Source organism: Aythya marila (assembly GCF_965140915.1).
Source record: "Aythya marila genome assembly, chromosome: 8".
Lineage (NCBI taxonomy): Eukaryota > Metazoa > Chordata > Aves > Anseriformes > Anatidae > Aythya > Aythya marila.
The window spans coordinates 9,408,561-9,428,241 of NC_139049.1; the positions used below are offsets into that span (position 1 = coordinate 9,408,561).

General features: G+C 57.8%; 2 protein-coding genes across 2 annotated transcripts; both read right to left on the reverse strand.

Annotated features, from left to right (window-relative positions):
* Positions 1–273: 273 nt before the first annotated feature.
* On the reverse strand, positions 274–5,510 carry UAP1 (UDP-N-acetylglucosamine pyrophosphorylase 1; the record flags this gene model as incomplete). The annotated part of the gene is made up of 10 exons (XM_082766008.1): positions 274–818; positions 904–970; positions 2,149–2,196; positions 2,634–2,822; positions 2,957–3,100; positions 3,223–3,416; positions 4,118–4,290; positions 4,609–4,784; positions 4,931–5,135; positions 5,222–5,510. 10 exons carry the CDS (start codon positions 5,508–5,510, stop codon positions 726–728), a joined length of 1,578 nt encoding a protein of 525 aa, XP_082622134.1. The 3' UTR covers positions 274–725.
* A 631-nt stretch (positions 5,511–6,141) lies between these two features.
* UHMK1 (U2AF homology motif kinase 1) lies at positions 6,142–18,033 on the reverse strand. The gene is made up of 8 exons (XM_082765551.1): positions 17,577–18,033; positions 17,046–17,338; positions 14,081–14,272; positions 13,593–13,687; positions 12,955–13,031; positions 9,888–9,986; positions 9,109–9,197; positions 6,142–8,750 (listed from the first exon to the last, which is right to left on the reverse strand). Exons 1-8 carry the CDS (start codon positions 17,878–17,880, stop codon positions 8,604–8,606), a joined length of 1,296 nt encoding a protein of 431 aa, XP_082621677.1. The 5' UTR covers positions 17,881–18,033; the 3' UTR covers positions 6,142–8,603.
* Between the last annotated feature and the right edge of the window lie 1,648 nt (positions 18,034–19,681).

The window sequence follows — 19,681 nt, forward strand, 5'->3', positions numbered from 1 at the left end:
CTGTGCCGCGCTGGCTTTGTCCTACGCTGCGATGGAGCTGTGCACCTGCCTGTTCCTACCTGCCCGAGGCTTGCAGCCATTCCCAGGAATTCCCGAGGAAAGCACAGCCCTGTTTTCCCAAGAAAAAATAAAAAAAACATGCTTTGTGCCAGGGGGACCTGCCCACGACTCCTCCCCGGGCAGCCCTCCCCGCTGTGCTGGGAGCTCAGCACGGAGAGGTCGGGCTCCGCTCCACGAGCAGACCCCCTGCGGAAAGCCCCGTGCACAAAGCACCACCAGCGACAGACAGGAGGGCCTCAGGGGTTTAATCAGGCAATTCCAGTTGTGCAACATACAAAGGATGAGCTAAAGGGAGGACACGGGCAATGACGAGAACCCTATTAAAAAAAATAGCTGTGTAGATTCGAGAAAAATAAAAATTCAAAGATCACCCCCAGCCCCGTACCATAAAAATCCTCTGCATGTACAATGACTGTTCCTATATACACGTTTAAAAATAAATGCCCACAGCCTGAGGTGCAAAGAGCAGCACCGCAGCTGTGCTTCGTGGCAGGGGAAATCCATAAAGTGTTTGGTTTTTAAATTAAAATATAAATAGAAGCATACAGCGTGCCAGGAACCGAGCGGGCTGCGTCCTCCTCTGCGGGAGCTCAGAGGGAGCAGGACCAGCCCCCGGCAGCCCCAGCCATAAACCTTCACGTGTCCAGGGCACGGGGTGCCTGCCGCTACATCCCGTTCTTCACCAGCTCGTGGATCCCGTCCTCGTCGATGATCAGAGGTGCTCGGAACTCGCGGTCCTTCACGTACTTCTCCAGGCCCTGGCGGGGTGGGAAGCAGCTCGTTAGGACGCTTAACGAAGGCGGGCGTGCTCCAAGAGCTTAGGGCCGGAGCGCAGCCCCTTACCTCTCCGCCGTAGGAGATGAGGGGAGAGATCTCGCACTGGATGGGCAGGTCGCTGGCGTCCTTCAGGCTGCGGAGAGAAAGCCCCCCCAGCATCAGTCCCTGCCCGCCGGGAGCCCCGCGGGCTGAGCCAGGCGGTGCCGCTCCCCGGGTTAGTCAAGCCTCGCGTGCCGTGCCCTCCAGGTAGGTGCGAGCCAAGGTTTAGGTACCAGCAGCAGCTGAAAGGGAAGAGAGCTCGAGGTGCAGCTCCCCGGAGGATCTAGCATCTATCTACGTCCCCAGAGCGCAGCCCCGCTGTGCCCGGCGCTGCAAGCGAGCCGGCCACCCCTCCTCCTGCTGGCTTCTCCTTGCAGGCTGACTGGGTTCGAGCTCATGTAGGAGCTGCATCCTTTATCCTGCATCCTAACCAGCATAAACCTGAAAGCGCTTGGGGTTCTGAATTACAAACCAGGAACACCTCCACCCCAAAGCAGCAGGAGGTGCGACTGCTGGGGAAGGGCACGAAGGTGACAAGCTCGGGGCCTGTCCACTCTCACTAATCCCAGGGGCACACGCTAAGCTGAAGCCCCAGGTGTTCCCTGTGCCTGCGGAACAGCCTGCTGTCCCAGAGATGTTTTAACACTTCTTAACGCTTTCCAGCCTCTTCCCATAAATTTCCAGGTCCTCATTAGCCAGGGGCTTTCACCAATTTCGCAGCCTGGCTCGTCAGAGCTCGCTAGCTGAAGTCACACGAACGCAGCTGACCGCCCACGTTCAGATCCACATGTGCTACATCAAAGCCAGGATCTGGAGGCCAGTTTGTGTTTTTAATCCCGTTCCAGGGGCCGGGCTGCCGGCCGTCTGGCAGCCACCAGGAGAGCAGCCACCTCCAGCTGCGGGACCGGCCGGGCTCGGAGCTGGCTGCGCTGCGTGACGAGCCCGGGCTGTGCTGCCTGCTGCTCCGCGAAGGAAAAAAAAACCCAGTGTTTCACAACAGCTCCCAGGCCGTGCTGCTGCCCACCAGCAGCAGGCTGCCTACCCTCCTGCACCAACCGGGCAGCCCAAAACCCTCAGCCTCTGCAGAAAGGAGCCCCAGGCAGGAGCGGTGCCACCCATCGCCCACCTGCAGGAGCCTTCAGGGTGAGACGTGCCCCGGTGCCAGCATGCGCCCCGAGCCCCCGTTAGTCCCCGGAGAGCTGCCCGGAGCCCGTTAGCCCCTGAGCGCAGCCCCGCCACCATGCACCGCAGCCCGGCTGCACGAATAGTTACTTGGCGGTGACATCGGCCGGGGGGGCGTCTGACCTTCCGTTTGGGAGGCTAGTGGGAATAAACAAGGGTTAACGAGGCTGGGATAGAGAAACGACAGGGCAGAACGAGGCGGGGGCTGCTCTCCTCCCCCAGTGGGGTGCTGCGATCTGCTGGCTGCTGTGTCGGGCTTTGGGGAGCCACCTCCGGGCTGCACGGGCACCCCTGGCCACAAGGGAGACTGCAGGGTGCAGTTTCCAGGGCTTGAAATGAGAAGGGAAGAGGCTCCTGCGGGCCCACAGCTCCTCCTGCAGCTCACGCCCGGCTCTGCCCCACAAACAACCCGAGACAAAGGCTCCAGCGGTGCTGGCTGCAGGAGCACGGACGGGCTGGGGACTGCCTGGTGCTTTACAGCCAACCCAAGGGGACGGAGGAGGCTCCTCTTCCCAGCAGCTCTAACCCACGGGAAGGCAGAGTTTTCGGGGAAAGCAGCGAGAGCAGGGGCTCACCGCGGGATGGCGGGGATGCGCGTGCCGTTTTCGTCCACGAAGTGTCCCCCGGCGTTGAGGACCCAGCGGTGGTGCAGGGACATGAGGGCGTGCCGGGCCGTGGTGGGGTTGTCCTTGCCGTTCTGGCTGTCCGCGTTCTTCAGGGGAGAGAACTCGTCCTCGCGCAGCACCTCGTACACCACGAACTTCCTGGGGGACAGGGAGGGAGGGAGCGGGACACAGAAGGGTCAGGGGCACGGCTGGGAGATGTGCCCGCTCCCTCTCTCTGCCCCTCCCGGCTGTAGGGTCAGCAGCCTGCCCCCCGCAGAGAGAAAAGGGCCTACTTGGAGAACTGGAAGATGTCGAAGACAAACTTCTCCATCTTGATGCCGTTGGGCTTCTCGGGCTGGACCAGCTGCCCCGTCTCCACGTCCACGTGCGGGATCTTCTTCTCGGCCACGTGGTGCTGCAGCTGCGGCTCGTAGGTGCTGCGAGAAGCCGAGAGGGGGGTCAGTTTGGCACGCAGCGGCCATCCCACATCTCACAGGAAGGGGACAGGCATCGGACACGGGGCAGAGCACGTGAGCCGTGCGTTCCCTCGAGCCCGTACTTGACCACGTCCTTCAGGAAGGCGGTGGTGAAGTAGTGGTTGGCGATGTTGCCGGCGTTGAAGAGCAGCCGCCCGTCCGCGCCCCGCTTCTGCGCGGTGGCCAGGGAGATCTCGCTGTACTCCACCACCTGGTAGACGCCGTCCACGCGGCACACCACGCCGACCGGCTCCGTGGGGTTGGTCTTCTCCACCACCTGCCCACGGGAAGCACGTCAGGGAAAGGCCCCCTATATCCAGCAGCCCCCATGGGGTCATTTTTCTGAAAGCAGGGCCAGGGGAGGGCCGAGGATGCTGCAGCCCAGCTGGTTCTGGTGACGGTGGCCAGAGGGCGCGGTGGCAGGGCTGGGTGACGGCTGTCAGTCGCACCCAGAGGGCGCGGGCAGGACCTGGCACCAGGCCCGCGTGTGGCAGGCAGAGGACGCAGGTAAATGTTGGCATTTGGCCCCCACGTGAACAGCAGAGGGCTGCCAGCTCGGCAGAGCCACCCCGACACGTTACCTGGCCACCGCAGGCACGCAGGGCTCCCCTCTGTGCACATCTGGGTTTATTTCCTCCTCCTGCCACCCAGGCCAGAGGGAGGGACTGACAGCTTTCTGCCTCCCAGCTCGCGCTCTGAAAGCTTCAAGGACAGCGAGCCCTGTCACCTGTTTGCCAGAGCCAAGCCCAACGCAAACACAAGCGCTCAGCCCCTTTCGCTGCTGATTGAGTAAAACTTTGGGCGTGCAACATCCTCCAGGTGGGGCACGGGGCCAGGCTCGGTGCCAGGATGGCACAGACCGGGTCAGGAACACTCTGCACCCCCAGTAGCTCTTCTCTTGGATACAGGGGACTGGTGGGGAAGGGTAAAAAGGCCCAGGGAAGCCGTGCGAGGAGCAGGGCAGCCCAGGAACAATACCTTGGCACCGCAGTCGGCTCCCTTCTCCAAGCAGAACCCGATGAACGCGGGGTCGGCCACCTTCACCAGGATGTTGTCCACGCAGTAGACGTGGACGCTGCGCACTCCCCTCCGCTCCATGTCAGCCACGATGCCGTGCGCCCCCAGGGCTCGGTACAGGCCCCCGTTACCATCTGTGGGGGGGGAGAAGGCGGCGTTGGGGTGCAGTGACACACGGCCGCCCCGCTGAGCCATCCACACCCACCCTCCTCCTCCTCCAAATCCTCCCCAAAGCCGGGAAATGTGCTCAGCATGACGAAGGATCCCCCGCCGGGCTGCACCCCACCCTGATCCTCCCTGCCAACACCGACACCTCCCAGCCTGCGTCATGCTGTGAGCAGCCCCCCGGGAGCCATCAGCAGGCAGCTGGGTGAGAGGAGCGGGGAGCAGGGTGTGGGGCAGTGGGACACCCGGCCCAGCTGTCCCCAAAACTCGCCCTCAGCCCCACAGACCTGGCGCCATGGAGATCTTGCCCTTCTCCTCCAGCAGGATCTTGCCGTCGAAGCCCAGGGCGGGCAGCATGCCCTGCTGGAAGAAGACGACGTCCTCCTTCCTCAGCCCGAAGTAGCGGTGCTTCTGGAAGAACTCCTGGGTGGACTCCATGGTCCGGCCGCTCGTCATGATGTACCTGGGCGGGAAAACACCCCAAAAAAAACCCTGCTGGACCTCCTCGGAGCACCCCTGGGACCCTGGGCAGGGGGGTGGGCACCCAGGGCAGGGGAAGGAGGAAACCCAGGGCAGGGGAAGGGGGGACACCCGCAGCCAGCAGCTCACCATGGGATGCAGCAGGGCTCCCCGTGCCGCTCCTCCGCCAGCTGCTGCAGCCTCCGCAGGCGCTGGGCCTGCAGGTGGAAGAGGCTCTTTCTGGAGGGCAGCCCCACGTCGCACATGCCCTTGGGGTAGGGGACGCCCAGGCGGGTGCCCTGCCCGCCGGCCAGCAGCAGGGCGCACACGCGGCCCCCCGCGATCTCCGCCAGCCCTGCGGGGACGCGAGGACACGCGTGGGGCCCGGCACCGAGCCCCCCGCCCCGCGTCCCTCCCCTCCTCGCCCTCCCCGGCTCCTACCGCGGCTCTCCCAGCCCGGCAGCAGCCCTCGGTCCCGGGAGGCGCTGCCCAGCACGTCCCGGGGCACCGGCTCCATCCTCCCGTCCGGTGCCCCCTCCGCAGCCGCCGCACCGCCGCCCCTCGCCCTGCGGAAGAAGCGGTTGATCTCGGCCACGTCCATGCCCCGCAGCTCGGCCGCCAGCTCCCGGCGCTCGGCGGCGCCCAGCTGCGGCCAGAAGCGCAGCACATGGCCCTGCCCGCCCGCCGCCAGCCGCGCCGCCAGCAGCGCCCCCTCCTCCTCCGCCTCCATCCCGCCGCCGCCGCCGGCCGCGCCGCGCCACCGCCCCCCTTTTATACCCCTCCCGGCCGCCGCGCCGCGCCCAATGGGGAGCGGCGGCGGCCTGGGCCGCGCGTTCTCATTGGGCCGCCGGGAGGCACCGACCTCCGCCGCCGCGCGGAGGGGCGGCCAATGAGAGCGGCGGGGGGGCGGGGCGGGCGGCGCCATGGCAACGCGCGCCACGTCAGCGGGGAGGCGGGGGGGCGGGAGGCGGCCGCTGAGGGGGGGTTCGGCCGCGCGGCCCCGCAGAGGGGGAGCTCCAAAAACCCCACAGAGGGTGCCAGGACCCCCCCAAACCCCCCCCCACACCGCTCCTCGCCCCCTCAGGACCCCCCCTGGAGGATATGGGAGCTGAATCACCACGGGAAGCTCGGCTTTACCCAGCCTCTCCCTGAGCAGGAGCGAGGCCAAGGGTGGGGAGTAGTAAAAAAATCAATAAACAATAAATAAATAAACACCACCCCCAACCCCAAGGGAGCACTGCAGACACGCAGGGAAAGGCATCATCCTGCGCCCCGTCCTCCCCAGGCAGCCCCCAAGCCCTCCAGGTGACGACATGCACACACAGGGAGCCCCCCAAAAGATGGCTGAACCAGGGTTTTGTCTCGAAGCATCCTTTATTAATCACCGGGATCGGGCACTCAGCTGCCTGGCACAGGGGGAAGCTTTAGGAAGGCAGCTGTGCCAACCCCAGGTTCAGGAGCACGGGTTTAACAGGGCTGGATGGTGTGCCAAGCCACCCGCAGCTCGCCGAGACAGCGGGGTGAGCTTCACAGCCTTCCTCTGTCAAGCTGAAGGCAGATGGTGAGGGAGAAAAGCCTTCTGCTCCGAGGAGTTCCTAAATTTCCCCGTTCCGCACTCCCACAGCTTGCAGGGAGAATCCTGGACCCAGTGACGGGACAGGGATCAGCATCCTCACCTCTAGCCGGGCCAAAAAAATAAGCTTTGTGGGTTGTTTTTTTGCTCCATTCAGTGCTCAGGGCCGGTCAGCGAGCACCCAGAGAGCAAACACGGTGGCAGGAGTTTGCATCTTGCAGATGTATCCAGTTCCTACTGAAACAGCTGAGCAAAACCCCAGCCAAATCCTGGGAGAGCAACTTCACCGTGCTGCAGCTCCTCTCTAGGGATTAATCCTGGCACGGCTCTCGTCTTCAGCTGAGCACCAGCCCTGGGGCACACACACAGCCAGCTTGCTGCTGCTGGCACAGTGGCATTGGAGATGGATTTTGGGCCACGGCGCTCCTACCGACGGCAAAGCCTGCCAGAGACAGCACCAGCTCAGAGCTGAGGAGCTCGGTCACTGCCTGGCCACGTTCAGGGTGCTGTCAGCAATCTCACCGCTGCTCTTCGCGGGGAGAAACCCCTCGCCCGACTGATTGTCCGACTCCTTCCAGACGCTAAAGGTGCTTCGCCGCAAGGACAGGTAACTTAACAGCACTGGATCACACAGCCCACCTACACAAAGCTGCTCGACAGCTACGTACACCAAAGTAGCATCGTCCCGGGAACAGCCTGACCAGCAAATCAGACCTCAAAACTCACTGCGGGATTTTTATTATTATTATTATATTTTTTTTTTTCCTGGAAAATTCTACCATCTCAAAGGCGACAAGGGAAATTGGAAGGGATTGGTCCTTTCTGGGGAAGGCTGGCAAGGGCGACAGCAGACAGGACTCCACACCAGCAGCAGACAGGACTCCACGCCAGCACGGACACCCGTGAAATGCTACAGACGTCGGTTCTGCACGCATGCACGCGGGGCAAAATCCAGGAGGACCACTTAAGTGCAGGATTCCAGCAAGTCCAGCCTCAGCTAGATGCGAGAAGTAAACCACGAGGACGTAAACTGCAAGGTAACTGGGGTTATTACTCCGGGGCAGGTCAGAGGCAGTTTCGGAGCTGCCCTCAAGTATTTCAGCAGGGTTAGAGATCTTCTGCCTGTGCTTTAGAGCTGCGTGAGCAGGGAGAGCGCTCGGGGGGAGCAGGGATGCTGCTCGCCCAGGTCCTTGTCCCAAAAACCCACCGTGGACACTGGGAAAGACACGAATCCGGCCAGGTAAGCCTGGTTACCGGCCCAGCCCTTTCCAAACAGGATCTCAGATTGCCTCAGGCCCTTTGTGTCACCTCTGAAGGACCAAAAGTGTCAGTGCTTCTAACCTACGACAAATCTAACGGGTTAATGCAAAAAAAAAAAAACCAACAAACTGCACAACACAGAAAAGCCAAGCGTGGGGCCTACAACAGATAAATATTTGTCATTTCTCCTAAGACTCGCAGGCAGAAGTCCTGCTGAGACACAACGAACACCGCGCGCCGCCGCACTCCTTTCCAAAAATATCACCTACAGACACTCACATACTACGGAGGATTTGGCATCAGAGCTCGGAGCCTCAGTGCCGGCGCAGGGTACGGGCTGGGAAGATGACTCCACGTGACAGAGCTTCCACATCACCTCGGGCTACAAAGTGCTTCCAGGGTGTGTTGGGACCGAGGCCGGCGCTGCTCTGCTGGTGTCCATCCCCAGCCAGGCAGCTCCTGCCCACCCGGGCACCCAAATTTGGCTCACCACAGCTCGCTCCCCGGGCCCAGTTTGTGCTCTGCATGGCTCAGCTGATCTGATTTCACCGCTGCCTTCTGCTCTGGGGGATGCGAAGGCTCAAAGCCAGAGCCTTTTGCTCTCCCCGGAGCGAAACCGGGTGCTGAGGTGAGGTTCCAGCTCTTATTTCCAGCGCTCCCGAGTGCTTGCCATGACCTGCTCTGCCTCGAGGCCCCCACGGTCACCCTCGGCACCCGAGCGCCTGCCAGGGCAGGCAAAGCCACGCGCCTAGTGTAAACGAGCAAGCACGACACACACACACACACACACACACAAGCACACGCGTAAAGCCACCCAGGCCTCCTCTGCACATCACAAAGCAGCAGTAAAGGTTTCAAAGCCCCTCTCAGTCCTTCGCATCTCTTCGTTAGGGATGACTCAGAAGCAGGGCTAGGAAGCTCTTTTGTACATTCAACTGTAAAACACGTGAGGAAGAGGAGCGAGACAACTCTCCTGATTGTTGCTACGGCCTACAGCAAGTTTTGGTACAGATATCCTCTCTTATAGGCACTCAGTGGGTAAAACGTAGCCACAACAAACTTGCCATCAAAAATCTTTCCAGTCAGCATTTTTTGGGCAGCTTTGGAATCACCAGCATTTGCATATTCAACAAAGACCTGAAAAAGAGAGAGGAAAAGTGAAGCCTCCAGGCAGCACGGCCACCCGCTCCCTCCCACCCCTGCAATCGGGGAAACGGCTCCTGAGCAAGTTTTTCCCCTTTATCCTCGGTTGAGTCCAGAGCAGTGGAGCTAAAAAGGAAGAAGCTGCATCTCTGAACTGCAATTTTAACTCTCGTCTGGGGCCCTCCCAGGTTAGGGAACCCTGCATAACCGGGCAGGAACCTGCGCTGTCCTTCAAGAGGCCCAGATATTTTTAGCACTGTTGTCAGCCAGGAGACTTCCAGAAGCTGAGCAGCAGCCCTGCAGCACACAGCATCCGTGGGAATCGCACGGCCTCTCCCCTCCCTTCACTTACTTGGCCTTTACCAGGATTCTCCTTTGGAATAAGCAAGGAAACCACCGGTCCGTATTTCTGACACTCCTCTCTGATGTCTTCTAGGATATCTGAGAAAGAAAAGATCCGGTTGTCTTTCACGTTGCAAACTAGGGTTTGCTAAGAAGCCAAAAAAAGGCCAGATGAACACCTCAAGACCTTTCAGTCAACACAGCCTTTTCCTCTCGATTTAAATTAATCAGGGAATGTCACCGCAGAGGCTGACACTGCTGAGCAGCCACGTAACAGGACAGTGTCTGACCTGAGGCCAGGGACAGACCTGAAGGCTGTGAATCCCTGACACCAGGCCTCGGAAGCACACACACAGTGAGTGCTTCCTGCTCACAAAACCTTCCAGTAGCCAAAACGTTCAGAATTTGTGACTTTTGTAGACCAGCAAACTTCTGAGGATCCTGTTCCTGGGCTCCACAGAGCCCTGCACATGTTCAGCAGCAGCTCAGAGCCATGAACACATCACAAGCTCTGTGAGCATTTAACCAGAGAGGAAAATTAAAATCAACCTTCTTCAACATTTGAGATCCTTCAGGAACTCACTACAAGCTCTGCTCTTTGGCTCAATCTTTCAGCCTTAGCCTTTTCCCTGTTAGTGCAGCTGACCCTCTAGGTATCAGAACTCAGCTGAGAAGCTCTTTGGCTACTACTCTTGTGTCTATTATTTGCTCTTCTGCTTGCTCTCTCACCCCAAAATCCAAAGCAGTGAAATGACATTGCTACACGTGACTGGCACAGCACACACCAACCTTCGTATTCCTCTTCGCTCTGCAGAGAAGCATCGCTCAGAACGTTTAGCAGCCTCAGCACAGGCGTGGGGAGCATCACCAGATCTTCGATATGGGGAGCTGCGCGACACCCACAGTTAGAGAAAGGAAATCAAAGGAGCAAGAAAACATGAAGCTGACTCAATATACACAAGGACTGACTGCTCTTTGCAGCAGTTTAGCTCTGCTCCATCATTACCTGCATTTACAGGTAATGCATTTTCCCCGTTTCCAACTTATCTTTGCCTGCGTGCTAACAGGCTCTCCCAAAGGATTCGGTGTACTCTGCAATTATACCGAGGCTAGCACCTGAAATTGCTTTTAAAATTACAAAGCTGGGAGCAATTAAGACTAGAATTATGTCTGCCTAGCTCACATTTAGAATTTGACGTGACCTCAAGGGCTGTGGTAGCTGAGCAAACTATCTTTTATACCCGGCGATGCAAGAAGATGAAAGAACCACTGTGTAACCTGCTCCTCCTGTTACCGGTTCCAGGCAAGCTGGAAAGGGGCCAGAGAGCTTCTGTAACTTCAGTTCTTGAGGCCTGAGCCTCAGCTGACTCTAGGTTATGTTCAGTTTCTTCCCTAAACACTGTGTGAAACCCCACCATCAAAATCCAGCTGCAACATGGTGTTTTGAGAGGACCTTACAACAGAAAAAGAAAGCTATTTAGCTACTTGAGGCAGTGCTACGGACTAAGTCAGTGCCACACGAGGCAAGTGGGTGAGCACTGATCCTGTGAAAGGCTTTACAGGAGCAGAAATGAAGCCCACGGCCACAGGACCCTTGGCTCTGGAAGAAAACAGGCAGCTCCACGACGACTTGGAGCAGCGCTGCACGGATCCTCCTGTGGAACGAGGTGGCCAGACTAATGTCAGACTATGAGAACCACACCTGGGAGGCCATTGAAATGCCATTTCAACAACGAAACCTCGATTTCATGTTCCTGAAAGGGCCCAGCAGGGCTGTCAATATAAGATCTGGGAGCCCAACCTGCAGTGCTTCAAGAGCAGGAACATACCTTTACTTGTATCAGCCACCTACAGCAGCTGAACACAACAGCAGGGCTCACGGGTCTCACATTTGAAAATGAAACGGGAGAGAAAAGGGAAGAAATGGCTCCGGTTCTCCAGCCTGAGCCCTCTGACTAGCTTTGCAAAGACAGCAGGTGACTGCTCCCTTGGAAATGCTTTTCTACACTAAGCACACAGCGTGCAAGAAGCTGACATCTTTGCCCTGCACAGGCACGGCCTTGATTTCACAGGGCAAGAGGAGATGACAGTCAAGTAACACGCTGTAAATCTTCTACCGTGTGACACGGAGGAATCCTTATGAGAAGCCTGGAGGATGAAAGGCCTTATCTAGACGATGCCCAGGCAGCCCTCAGGAGCATCCCTTCAAAGAGAGGTGTCACAGTCGGCTCCCAGAGAACTGCTGTGACCATTCTTCCTTAGGGCTGTTGGCAACCCAGAGATAGCATCAGAGGAATAGGGAACTGAAACATTTAACCATTGCCTCAGCCTTACATGCAGCTCCTTTTACTCAAGTACATCTGTGTCTTTCTCAGAGGAGGGAGACAAACCAACCCTTACAACTTGGAGCCATCTGTCTTCCTATAACCAAGTGACAAATGCACTTGCAACACCCTTCTGTCCTAGGACAAGCTTTCTGCCCAGCACCTCTGCTCCCATTCAGAGTCCCAAGTGACACCCCCTGCACTGACAACACAGCTGGCTGCGGCATACAAGCAGCTCAGGAAAGAAGCTGAGTAACTGGAAAGTCACGTCTTGGCTGGAAACGACAAGGAAGGCCGTTCTCAGCTGTCTTTGCTCTAAACAGAATAACTGTGGCCAAGTGGAAGGTAGTGACAGCTCACATTCTGACTTCCTAGGAAAGCAGCAGTGAATGCTTCTTTGTGCAGACACGCTTACGTGTAAGCTAGGCAAAGGAGAGAACCAGCAGCTAAAGAAAAATCGAAGCTGCTTTATGAGCTTGTAGCACTACCCACAGAAGCACCTTTCTAGTACAAGAGGGTACAGTTAGAGGTCTGCGTGTTTATAACGAGATGTGGACGTACTGCCAAAACGCTGCTCCCTCTGCTCTACAGCAGAACTGGCAGGAAGGTTCAGCTCCTTCCACGGAAGGTGGCTTGGTTACAACAGCCCCAGCTTCCGAAATGCAAGAGCAGTTTTAAAACCTGGATGAGCTGATTACCTTTGCCAGTACAAAGGGATGCCAACATCTAGGTGCAGCCTTGGAAGATGAGATATTTAACAGCCTTCACTGCAAGCTACACCAAGCAGCTTAGGAAAAGCAAGGCCTGAAGAGAAAATACTAGCCCAGCAAGAAGCTGGATGCCTGAAACGTTGACTTATGCTGCAGAAGAGCTGGATGCAGAGCTCTTTGCTGGTCCTCTGAGAGCCAGAAAGCTCTGAAGAACGCTGCTGTGGTGCTTTTGGAACAGAAAATGGGGAGGGATAGGAGCCTACACAGGGCAGTCCCTGCCCATCTTTTGCTGACAGTTTGCATGGGGGGGCTCTGGGGGAACACCACCTTTCTCCTCAAGTGAAGAGGAAGTGCTAGATCAAAGCAACAGCGACAACTGCCTGACCTGCCATGCGGATGTGAGGAAAGGCAGGCCCTGATGTCCTCAGTGACTTTTGTCACTGCAAATGTAGGCTCACACTCTCCTTGGCAGGCCCCAAGACAGGCTGCAGCACCGTGAGAGCACACCGGGACTGCTCGGCCTGCAAGGAGCAGGCAGCAGCAGAGGCACCCCCCAGCTTGCTCCCATTCCCAGCTTCTGAACTGGGAAACTCCGGGCACGTAAAAGCCATCAGCCTCCCCTAAATAGCTCTGCACTCTTCAAATGCACCTTAAGGGTCATAATGCCAGCTAAGTGCCCTGTCTGACCTGGCTACCAGAGGGCTGAAAGTGCCACAAAACCAGGGAGGAGCAGCAAGGACAAAAGCAGGAGCAGTTGCACACCCCTGCTGCTCCCAGGATATGCTGCCCAAGCTGCAAGCGGGGCCCACGTGCACAGCTTACCAAAGGGAATGCTGAAGAACGGGCTGCACAAAGCCTTTTCAGCGGAGGCTCGCTTTCCTTGGTCACAATGAAGCATGCTGCAAGAGAAGAGAGATCCTTATGCTCCTGCATGTGACATTCCTGCATCCAATTCACCTTGGGCTGGAAGCCAGCACTGAGGAATAGCCTATCTTTCGGGTGCTTATGGTACAAGGAGAACAGTCAAGAGCACATCTTCCAATTCACAGCTTAAGCACACCAGAAGGATCCTCTGAGAGCATTTCAAGTACATAATACAGGAGGTTTTGCTTTGAGATGTCTTTCAGCACCGAATTATGGAAGTTGCTCGTTAGAATTTCAGAACGAACACTGCATGTTCCACCTCCACCTCTCCAGGCCACCCTGCTCCTGTCTCAGACACGCATGCAGTCTCATAAAAGCCATCGTACTTCAAGAAGCAACCACATCTTGTCAAAAATGGGATTCAGAGCAGCTAATAATACAGGGCTAATGAAAGCACAGCTAATATAGCTAATGCTTGCACTCGTGACCAGCATAGTGGCAAGGACATTAAAAAAAAAGTGATAGGTGTGGGCTCCAAGGCACAAGACTTCACAGGACACATCTTTAAGCAACACTTAGAAAATGCAGGAAGATACCTTTTGATAAGGTCTCTGAGGTGATAAGCTGGAATGGCTGAATTAACCACCCCTTCACTGGCAAAAATGCGGTCGATGATGGCAGAACTGTTTGCCTGGGAAGAAAAATAAGTGGTAATTAGGGATGAAAGGAAATAGTAGCGCAATAGTAGCCATCATCCGTGTACATGGTTCCTCTGTCTGTGCGGCACTACAGCCAGCACAATTAACTTCCAGTTAATTGGGGAGACACAGGCTCCGAAACACAGAATCCTGGAGCTGTAGGATTTCGGCAGCCTGAACACAGGCAGTGTTCAGACACGTCAGTCCCACAGGGCAGGCAGGTCTCTAAGGCTTTGAAGCCTTAATACCCAGGACAATAGGATTAGAGACACATCAAGGAAACGCTCTCCAGTTGCCAGGTGCTACCTTACAAATCCAAGGTGCACACAAGCAGCAGGAGGATTTGCCTGGCACAAGCAAGGACGCCCAGAGCCGTTCTCACTCACCTTCCATTCCTGAGATTGGACTGTATGTTTCAGTTTCATTCCTGAGAACATTTCCAGTAAAACAATTCCCAGACTCCACAGATCCACAGCAGAGGTACACTCCGTCTCGCTCTGGAGCCCTGCCTGTGCCAGGCAGTTCTGCAGTTCTGCCTCTGGAGCCCGATACCCGTCTGTTTGAATATATTTCACATCCTGCAGAAGGCCGAACAAACACAAAGAGGTTAATTTTGCAGATCCAGGCTCTCTGCTCTAACCTGAAATCAGTTTACAGGGGCAATTTCTAACGGGTCACCCAAATACCGCTGCTGGCTTGACAGACAGCACCGCGCCAGAAGGCAGTTCAGCTTGCTGTGCTCAACTAACTGAAGGGGAAAAAAATAAGACTGGAAGAGAAAATATCTTCCAGCTAAACAGCAGCCACCCCACGAGCATCTGAGCTCTCTGAACGACAGCACTGCCTGGAGGAAGAGGCTGGACGTGACAGTGGACTGGCCTGTTAACCTTGTGCAAGCACGGAGGACACCGGGAGCTTCAGGATAAGGGTGGTGCACCCACTGCACGCTCCCACATCAGCTGCACGAGCACAAAACGCTCGGAAGGAGCGGTGAGGATCAGTAACAGCTTCCATTACTCAAGTGCTGCTGCTGTTCTCTGGAACACAGCATCACAAGAACGAAGCAGGCATCTAACACTCAGACAAGCAAATTATCAAAGGCGCTTCCCACGCGCCTCTTCCTCCTCTCCCCTCGCAGCGAGAAGTGCTGCAGCAATCAATACCTGCTCGGCTGCTGGGGCTGGCAGAGGCAAGTACCCACACACTGTCTGATGAAAAGAAAACAGCAAAATCACAGAATCACACGTGGGCTGATTGGAGAGGCTGCTCGGAAGGTCTCCAGTCCGACCTCCTGCTCACAGCCGACGCCAGATCAGTCAGCCGTGGGCTCGTCAAGTCCTTTGAATGCCCGGTGATAAACTGGGTGCTGGATCTTTCTGATATAGGAGGGCTCGTTTCAAATGCCCTGATGTGACTCGAGGAATGACAGAAGAATATGCGAGCTTACTTCCCGAAGAAGGCACAGGATTGTGAATTCTTAGCCATGGAGTATACTCAAACCAAAATTAGCTGGCTCTTCAATTGGAAATAAAGTCTACAAAAGGTGTTCTTAGGCAACAGAGCTTAGAATTGTTTCATAAACCAAAAAAAAAAAAAAAAACAGATACACAAATTGCTCAGTAGGGTACTGCCTCCAATCAGCAAAGAGCAAAACCTCGGGCATGGTGAAAGCAGCAGTTCAGCAGCCCCACCAAACAGCAGAGACACGGAAAACGCTGTGGTCAACACCACCAGCAAAAGCAGAGAGAGGGAATTTCACTCCCACTATCTGAGGTATTTTCAGAGATTTGTGTGGCTGAGACCTTGCTCTGTGTACAGCCATTCCCTGTTAAACAGTAACTGCAGAAAGTTATGCAAGAACAAGCCGAGCAGAGTTGTCCCAAATGCAAGGAACACGGTCTTGACTCAGATAAGGAATTCATACATGTCCGCAGCTAGACACGGCAGGGGCGGGGAGGAGAGGCTGCCAGCCAGTACGTATTCAAAGCAGGGTCAGAAGGTTCGCCCCAGCAGGCAGCGTTTTTACGGGAACCAGAGAAGGAAACTCAGCCCAAAGAAGGCAGATTGGAAGAAGGGTTGAAGCAAATAAAATGCACGATCGAGTATTATGAGGCAACTCCCAGAGCGAGCAGCAAAACGCAGCCCTGAAGAAAAAAAAAATATATCTGCCTCAGACACAGGACACCAGGAGAGTGTTTTCTGCTGATAGACAGCAGCAGATTACCAGCACGGAACGGTGCTCAGCCAAGAGCGTGGGAGGACCAAAGCACAACACGGAGGAGTCGTTAAGGAGTGCACACGTTAAAATCTGAGGTTGTACCAAGGAATTCAGGGACGGGTCACCCACGCAGTCCTCAGACATTGGCGGATCAGTGAGCTTTACTGTCAATACCAGGTAAAGCAGTCAAAAAAATAATAATCTGAAAACCTCTTAGATGAGAAGAGTGCAAGGAGAAGCCAAGACAGTGTGTGGAAAGAAGAGTCATAGCTCACTTACGACTTACCGCCCATCGCCCAGTGATTACAGGCTAATTTGCTACAGGGCTATCTGATAAAAAGCTTTACTGATACCCCTCACAGAAGGTTACTCAGAGAGGGAGGGATGAAAGGAAATTCTGTCAAGCCACCAGCAGAACCTCCCCAGGCTCTCTGTAGACAGTCCCTCTGCTTTCACTGGAGGCCACAGAAGGGAACAAGAGGGGAAAGGACAAACTTACAAAACTCGTCACTACCAAAATAAACAAGTGACAGTATGAGGAGGGAGTGAAAGCTCAGCGAACAGGAAGAGCAGAGCAGAACAGGCACAGATCTGTCTGCGTCAGGACAGAACAGACGCTGCCTAGCCACAATCAGGGCTTTGGTCAACCCAGTCACGTGGGAAAGAAACATCCAGACTTAAAAAGGGAAGCTGCTGAAGATAGGATGAAAGTAAAGACAAGAGCAAGGACGCCGCTAGAGATAATGCAATTGACCGATGGCGAAGCCTGGATTACTACTACGTACGATAAGGGATGATAAGAGAGATCCTACAGATCTGGCTGCTCTCACTCCTCTGACCACATGAAAACTAGCAAACTTTCCAGGAAGCTGAATCGTTAACTCTGGAATCCACGTTGTGGGCAGCACAAGGACTGACATCAACAGCAATCAGAGACACGCGGGGAGAACGGGAACACCGGCTGCTGTTTCACGGGCCAGACCACATTTTAGCCTTCCAGGAAACCCTCGGCACCCGCTCAAGCTGCTATCCCCACCAGGCCACCTCCGCTCCTTCACCCGGGAGCTGAGAGCATCACAGGCCCGCGCAACGCAAGGGAGAGCAGGCCGCCCCGAGAGCAGCAGGATCCAAACCTGATTCCCCTCTTTGAAGCTAAGTCCAAAGTCAATTAGCTTAAAGCACTCCTCCTCCGCGCTCCACAGGATGTTGCGTGGCTTGAGGTCGGCGTGCACGTAGCCTTTGTGGTGCAGGAAGGCCAGGGCTTCCAGGACGTCTCGGGCGCAGTGCTGGATCATCCACATGGAGCAGCCCTGGTTGCTGGAGTGCAGCAGCAGCTCGGACACGCTGACGTCCAGCAGCTCCAGCAGCAGGCAGCGCGACGGGCCGTTGGCCGAGTAGTGGTTGGTGAACACGCCGTACAGCGTCACTGAGGGCAGACACGGCCACGGGCACGTCAGGAACGGGCGAAAACCCCCCAGTACTGCACCCCGCTGCTCCCCAGCACCACGGGGAGACCCCAAGACCCGCAGCAGGCGGCTCAACCTTCACGGGATCCCTTCCCAACCCCAGGGGACGCGCTGCCCACCTCGGGGGGCACCTCCTCGTCCCTGCTGTCCCCAGCTGCCCCCCAAATCCCCCCCGTTACCCCAAATTCCCCCCGTTACCGATGTTGCGGTGGCCGCGGAGGTGCTCGAGGGCGGCCCTCTCCTTGCGGAACCCGTACTCGGCGCAGTCAGCGGCGGCCGGGCGGGCAGCGGGGCGCCGAGCGGGGCCGGGCCGAGCCGGGGGGGCCACGAACTCCTTGACGGCTCCCGGAGGGGCCCGAGGGTCCCCGCAGCAGCGCACCCGGTACACGGAGGCCGAGGAGCCGCTGCCCAGCGGCGCCTGCACCTCCCACAGCCGGCCCAGCGCCTCCAGCAGCAGCGGCGGCGGCGGCGGCGGCGCCGCGCCCCACACGCAGCCCGACATGGCGCCGCCTCGCCTCGGCCTCGGCCTCAGCCTCGCCTCATATCGCCGCCATCGCCACCGCCGCTGCTGCTGCTGCCGCCGCTGCCGCCTCCGGCTCCCGCAGCCCGGCTCGGCCGCCGCTGCCGCCGGGCTCCGGCCGCCATGACGGCGGAAACGGGGCGGAGCGCGGCAGGGCGATCCCTCAGCGCCGCCCCGGTCCCCTCAGTACAGCCCCAGTACCCCACAAGCACCGCCCCGCTCCCCTCAGCGCCTCCCCGGTGTCCCTAAGCAACGCCACAGTCCCCTCAGTACAACCCCGGTCTCCCAAAGCACCCCCCCGGTCCCCGAAGCACAGCCCCGGTTTCCCCTCAGCGCTTCCTCGGTCCCTCCAAGCACCCCCCGGGTCCCTCAGTACAGCCCCGGTACCCCTAAGTACCCCCCTGGTCCCCTCAGCACAGCCCCGGTTTCCCCTCAGCGCCCCCCCGGTACCCCCAAGCACCACCCCGGGTCCCCTCAGTACAGCCCCGGTACCCCAAAAGCACTCCCCCGGTCCCCTCAGTACAGCCCCGGTCCCCCTCAGCACTGCCTGGTCCCCTTTAGTACAGCCCCGGTCTCCCCCAAGTACCCCCCGGGTCCCCTCAGTACAGCCCCGGTCCCCTCAGTACGGCCCCGGTACCCCCCAAGCACTCCCCTGGTCCCCTCAGTACAGCCCCAGATCCCCCCAGCACCGCTCCGGTCCCCCCCAGTTCCTCCCTGTTACCCCCCCAAACACCCCCCCAGTTCCCTCAGTACAGCCCCGGTTCCCCCTTCACCACCCCGGTTTCCCCCAGTTCCTCCCTGGTTCCCCCTCAGCACCCCCCTGGGGCCACAAAAGGGGTGCTAGGTGTCAGCGATTAATAATAATAATAATAAAAAAACCAACCCCAGCCGTTTATTGTGCAATCTGCATCTTTTGGCCCCAAGTACACGTGCAGCCCAGAGGCCATAAATAGAGGGACGGGACCCGCTGTGGGGCACTGGGTGCTCAGAGAGGGGCTGCGAGCCCTGGTCCCCATCGAGGCGGCCCTACAGGCGTTCAGCGGGTGGCACGGACACACACACCGGTGTTTGGGGTGGCAGCGGCCACGCACAGCACAATCCCATTACAGGCTCCCTGTCCCAGCACCCATGGGCTCGGGGGCAGCAGGAGGAGAGGCTTCAGCCCACCTCTGGTGCCCCAGACCCTGCCGCACGCCTGCCACCAGCTCTAGGGGACACGGTGCCCTCAACACTACTGCTGGAATGCAGTTTGTGGCTTTACAAGGTCCCATTTGGGTTGTCCACCCTTCAGTGGCACCGGTGGGGCTGTGAGACCTGTCCCAGCCCTGCCCAAAGGCAGTTTGTGCCCACCTTTGAGGCGAGGATGCTCCAGGTAACACGTGCCATCCCATAGCTGCTTCCTCGCACCCGCCCTGGGGTCCCTGTGCAGGATAACCTCTCCAGAAACGATCATGGAGTGGTATCAGGGGAATGCGTGGTTTCTCGTGTCCCGGTCTCCCGCAGAAGCTCCACCGCCCCCCAAAATACCATAGGGCAGGGGAGGTGGCCCGCACAGAGTGAGGTGCCCACCGGGGCAGCTCGGTCCTCCCCATGCCACGAGCACGGGCTGGGGCTCCACAGCAAAGAGATGGCACCGCAAAGGGACGGGACGGCCTCTGGACACGGCTCGGGGCTGGGGGCAGCGTGTGGCAGGGCTGGGAGGGCCTGTGGGCAGCCCGAAATGGGGCTGCTCAGTGGGCACAGGGGGTGGGATGTGGGTGTGAGGAGGGTCCTGGCACTTCTG

Excerpts from the sequence above, each read along its gene's own strand:
- UHMK1 (XM_082765551.1), bottom strand. The coding sequence starts at position 17,880 with ATGTCGGGCTGCGTGTGGGGCGCGGCGCCGCCGCCGCCGCCGCCGCTG. Across the intron at positions 14,273-17,045 it reads GCTTCAAAGAGGGGAATCAG|GATGTGAAATATATTCAAAC; the intron begins GTTTGGATCCTG and ends GGCCTTCTGCAG. Across the intron at positions 13,032-13,592 it reads CTCAGAGACCTTATCAAAAG|CATGCTTCATTGTGACCAAG; the intron begins GTATCTTCCTGC and ends CTTCTCTTGCAG.